Below are 4,989 nucleotides of genomic sequence, written 5' to 3'. Positions count from 1 at the left end.
CACAAATGCGAGACATATAGTTATATAATAACTATTTCACGCCTTGATGCAGATGGGAAACGTGAAAACAACATAGATATAGATCAAGGCCTCCGGTAAGTTAAGAATTATGTGACAAACCACTCGCAGCAATGCACGGTTAGCGGTGGACTTGTTCACAGCCCTGCAATTCACCATTAGCTAAATATTTTACTGATAATTCAGGGTTTTTTTTAACAAATTTTACCTTTACTGTACATTGCATTTACGCTGTGTATAGACATTCTGATATTTTTTACATCAACTTATAAACAAATGAGAAGACGATGTCATCAATTAACCTCCACATTTATTTTGTCACTCAGGAACAACTCTACAATAGTACATGATGGACTTTGATTGAAAGTGAAATGAACTTCCGATGAATGAACTTTAGACTTTCTTTACTTGTGAAGCTCTGGCAGCATTTCTTCTTTGTCGCATCAATTCACAACCGTTTTGTCGCGATTCCCATCAAATTGTGATCCACCAGCAGGAATAATGCCATTCTCAACCAAAGCCTTAACCACGTCATTGTCGAAATTTTTGTCAGTCACCTCAGTGTAGGATGCGAACCTTCCAGTTACTTGAACTTCGCACAGGGTCAGGAGATCGTTGCTGTCAACTTGACTGGTCTTCTGGATCTTAATATAGCGGCCCACACTAGGCGCAAAGCAGTTGACGGTGAAGTTAGCTCCTCCAGCGACGTTGCCAGTGATGGTACCGCAAAGTTTAGGGTACTCCAGGTATCTGTAGGGGTCTTTCAGGAGAGTGCTGATATTGATGTTTCGCAGACGTTCAGCTGAAATTGAAATGAACATATTTATTTAATTTTAAACGACGGACTATGAAGATCTTCAGCACCCCGTGCTTGTCGTAAGAGTCGACTTATGGGATCAGGTGGTCAGGTTCGCTAACTTGGTTGATGAATATCATCGTGCGATAGTTGCTCAGATCAATGCTCATGATGCTCAAAGACTCTCTCATGTTGCTTAACCTAACTAAGTATAAGGACACAACAATGCTCACCACAGCAATCCCCCCTGTTGGTGACGGTGACGGAGTTGATGAAGAAGTAGGCGCCAAGGTCGATGTACAAGGTAGGAGTTGTGTCACCAATCGCGCTGGAGTAACAGCTTCTTCCGGTGATGAACTGGCTGTCAAAGTTACCGTCCACCGCCAGGCCAGGGGAAGCAATAAGGCTGGTTTGGGCAAATGAAAACTGAGAGGTGGCACGCACCGGGCGATTCCGGGCGACATTGATGGTGGGCTGTTTATTGAAGTTATCTGAAATAAAGAAAAAGCTTTGAAAACTAAAGCCAGACTCACTCACTGGAAGGTCAAACTCGATAAACAAGTCTGTTTGGAGGACTATACGTCTAATATATATAGAAGAAGTTTCTGATAAAAATCGCACGGCACGCATCTTTTCCAAAATGTTTCAATTTTATCTTCAGGGAGGAGTGAAGTTTAACTGTAATCATATCTCCCTGAAGATGAAAAGTGAAAAGTGAGACCAGTTGGAGAAGATTATTGTGATTATGTCAGTTTCCTTTGAAAGGGAAGTACATATTCATGAGTAACTATAACCCAATAAAGATCCATTTTTAACAATTACCTCGTGTAATCTTCCCTGTATGCTTCAATAATATAATATTGGAGTGTTGTTGATAGAAGGAAAAGTAACTGGGACAAAGTATACACACAGTTAATATTGCCTCCAGACACGGTGACTTCGCAGATGGTGAGAGGGTCGGTGGCGGCAGGTTTCCTGATGCGGACGAAGCGTCCAGTGACGGTCGGAGAGCAGGAGAGTGATACTGTTTGACCAAGGGCCACTCCACCAATGACCATGGAACAGAACTCAGGAGTCTCGGTACTGGTGGTTGGATTAAACTCGAAGACCTCGATCGTTAGACCACTCAGACGATCAGCTGAAACAGACAGTGTCCTTGAAATTAAATAACAAAACAGACCCGTTACCAACCGAGTGTAGAACTGATCTCCGCTAACCCGCTAACAGGATCGATTGGTGAGACTCGCTGACTTGGTTGGCACGTTATCGTATCTCAGCCGTATAGAACTGATGCTGTTGATCACTGAAGTGTGTGGTTCAGAGTCAGTTATTTACAGGTTGCCGTCACACATCTGAATATTGCTGAGTGCGCCGTTAAGCAACCATTCAATAAAACATGTACAACAGTAGGCTATTTAATCACAGTGGTAGCCGACTGATCAACAAGTGTGGTCCTTCAGACAGTGCGGTCTTGGAATAACTTAAATGCATGTAAGCAGTGAGAAAATGCTGTGCTTTTTCACTTTTAACACTGAATGGCCTGTACGGGTTTTGTCATATTTTGTAATGAGATGAGTTATTCCAAATTAGCCAGGTATTCATTAAAACCTAATGTGAGAATAGAAATGTTTCAAGATAATCCCTGAACGTCATTCATCACAGATTATGGTAGATAAATAACTCCAAAATTGTATAAATTTCAGATGATGATCTTTTCTTTCATTTTGGAGTGTGGAGTGGGCGTTATTAAAGCTGTGTTTTCAAATACAGGCTTTCGTTTGCGTGCGTAATCAGTCTTTTTCTTGCAGCTTGTTTCGAAAATGATTATCATAGTGTTTACGGATTCGGGCATGGATGGGTCAAGGATGCTGAAATATGTATAAAAGATTCCCAAAAGACAATGTGGATGAAGTTGGAATGGGTTTGACTTATTGGGAATATGATGGCAGGTAGTCAGGCTAATTGCCTACATTACTGACGTCATCCATTAGATTGTTTAGGACGCGAGTGTTTACAGAAAGACGTCAAATACTTGGACTATTGCTGAGTGCGGCGATAAAATATAAACAAACCGACAAAGAAGAAAGGCCAGGTAAACTGGAATAGTTGTCGGGTACCAACTTACCACAGCAGTCGCCTCTGTTGGTGAGGGTAAGACCGGACACGTAGCGACGGGATCCCAGGTCCACGAACCAGAAGGGGTTGGGGTCATTCGCCGGAACATCGCTGGAGAAACACGAACCAGCAAAGAAGTCTGAGTTGAAATTGCCGTCGACGGCAAGGTTTGAGCTGGCGGTGATGGCAGGAACACCGTTGACGAAGACACTGCTGGAACCGGTGGGGCGATTCTGGGCGATGTTGAAACCTGGGAATGCAAGAATCGTTTCTTGTTACACGGGATGTTTAACAAGCGTTCAAATTCTAACCATGAATAGCGGTATGAATGTGTACAATATTTCCTTACGACATTGCAGGCATTTTGCATAAAGTTTATCAGTTGACACTTTAACACACGATGCATTTCAAGCACACCTGTTAAAACGGGTTGTTTTAAAAGCGTTCACGTACATATTTCTACCCGCAATTTGGATGCTTAAATTCCTTTTGACTGTTATATACTATGCACGCTATGCATACACAGCATACGTACCGAAATTGCTGGCTTTCGCCACTGCTAAGAGAGTCGCCAAGTACACGATGATGACCATGGTGGAAGATGGGAATGAGTAAATGAGCCCCCACCACGGCTTATATACGTATCGGGCGATCCCGGGCGACCCAGGGCGAACCCAGGCGAGTTAGGCAACATGGCGCAATGTAAGTAGTGTTCTTGTAGTTAGTTAATTAAGGAAGTGTTCGTTAGTGAACGGTGCGCCCTTACAGGTGGGTCCAGGGAAGGACGCGTGTGACAGATGAAAGGATCTGATTAATGCATCATGTGACGGGTTGGATAAAGAAGGGACATTTGGTGGCAACATTTTATGTAAGATTGCAGGTGCCATGTGTTGTGCTGTAGAAATCTTCTATTTCAAAGCATTCAGTTGGTGTAAATGTAGTAAAATGAAGATGTCGACAATGATACCAGTGCAGTTTGTCATGCTTGAAAGTGTGATTCAGGATCCTGGCAGCCTGCAAATGAAATGTTTAGCAGTTTATCCATCCCCCAGCTCTTATAAACTATAATTGTCGGCTATTTGACCATACTTACAAATTGATAAAGGATGCGCTGAGAAGAATGTGATAGTTTGAGAGCATTGGAGATATAGTTTATAGCGAGAGACGATTGTTGATCACCAACTCCATACACACGTGGTACACGTGGGTGAGTTTTATAAATATTGGACTCGTGTAGCTATGGCAGAAACGATACAAATATGTTATTTCTTTCCAAAACGTAATCTGTGTGTGACTGCAAACACCTTCAATACCAAAACGAGGCAATTTTGACTCTTTCCCTTGTTTTAGAAGCGTTTGAAGAAATGTTTGCCTAAACGTTGTCAAGAAAACTTGCAAATGAAAATAACCGGGAAAACACGCGGTATCGAGCACTATAAATAGGTAATTATTTGTTTATTTTCTTTCTCATTTGATTTTGCCTGGAAAGGAGGAAAACATAATGCCGCCACAGAGTGGGCCAATCGAAACATCGCCAGGGGTCGTCATGAAGCTCAGGAGTAGTATTCTGCTGTTGCCAGACATTTCAACGTTCATCTGAGCACCATATCTCGCGTTTTTTATCGTTTCCTCCTGACCAAGATCGCCCGAGAAACGGCTGTCCGAGAGTTACTACCCAAGCTCAGGAACGCTACTTCCGGGGTATTCAATTGTGGCATCGCCTTTCCACAACCGTCAAGACTGCACAATGCATCTCGGGGTCTTCTGCATCTTTGCGGTCCAGGGTAATTTTACAGCAAATCGGTACATCAACGAAGTCCTTTCTAGCTTTCTTGCGCGGCCTCCCCGATCACCAGCTCTAAACCCAGTAGAACACCTATGGGAGGAACTCACACAACGTCAACGTAAACGTGAAAACACGCCTCAGATACTTCCACAACTGGTCATCGCATTGTAGGGGAGTGGGGAATAATTCCGCAAATGCGAGTTAGTCGACGTATCCAGTCTGTGTTGAGACACTTCTGAATAGTAACTGCTGCCAATGGTTGCCATATAGAGTA

At 43.1% G+C, this 4,989-nt stretch overlaps 1 protein-coding gene across 1 annotated transcript; it reads right to left on the bottom strand.

Annotated features, from left to right (window-relative positions):
• Positions 1–461: 461 nt before the first annotated feature.
• On the bottom strand, positions 462–3,522 carry LOC137271790 (uncharacterized). Its single transcript, XM_067804191.1, has 5 exons — positions 3,465–3,522; positions 2,940–3,179; positions 1,725–1,952; positions 1,048–1,305; positions 462–820 (listed from the first exon to the last, which is right to left on the bottom strand). The coding sequence occupies exons 1-5, from the start codon at positions 3,520–3,522 to the stop codon at positions 462–464; spliced, it is 1,143 nt and encodes a 380-aa protein (XP_067660292.1).
• Between the last annotated feature and the right edge of the window lie 1,467 nt (positions 3,523–4,989).

This window comes from Haliotis asinina, chromosome 2 (assembly GCF_037392515.1).
Source record: "Haliotis asinina isolate JCU_RB_2024 chromosome 2, JCU_Hal_asi_v2, whole genome shotgun sequence".
NCBI lineage: Eukaryota > Metazoa > Mollusca > Gastropoda > Lepetellida > Haliotidae > Haliotis > Haliotis asinina.
Note: the sequence above shows the minus strand (reverse complement) of the source record. Positions and strands in the feature narration are given on the sequence as shown.

What these genes read in the sequence shown, in the direction of transcription:
- LOC137271790 (XM_067804191.1), bottom strand. Translation starts at nt 3,522, where the DNA reads ATGGTCATCATCGTGTACTTGGCGACTCTCTTAGCAGTGGCGAAAGCC. An exon ending in CAACAGAGGCGACTGCTGTG is followed by an intron (nt 1,953 to 2,939) that starts GTAAGTTGGTAC and finishes TGTCTGTTTCAG; the next exon opens with CTGATCGTCTGAGTGGTCTA. An exon ending in CAACAGGGGGGATTGCTGTG is followed by an intron (nt 821 to 1,047) that starts GTGAGCATTGTT and finishes TTTCAATTTCAG; the next exon opens with CTGAACGTCTGCGAAACATC.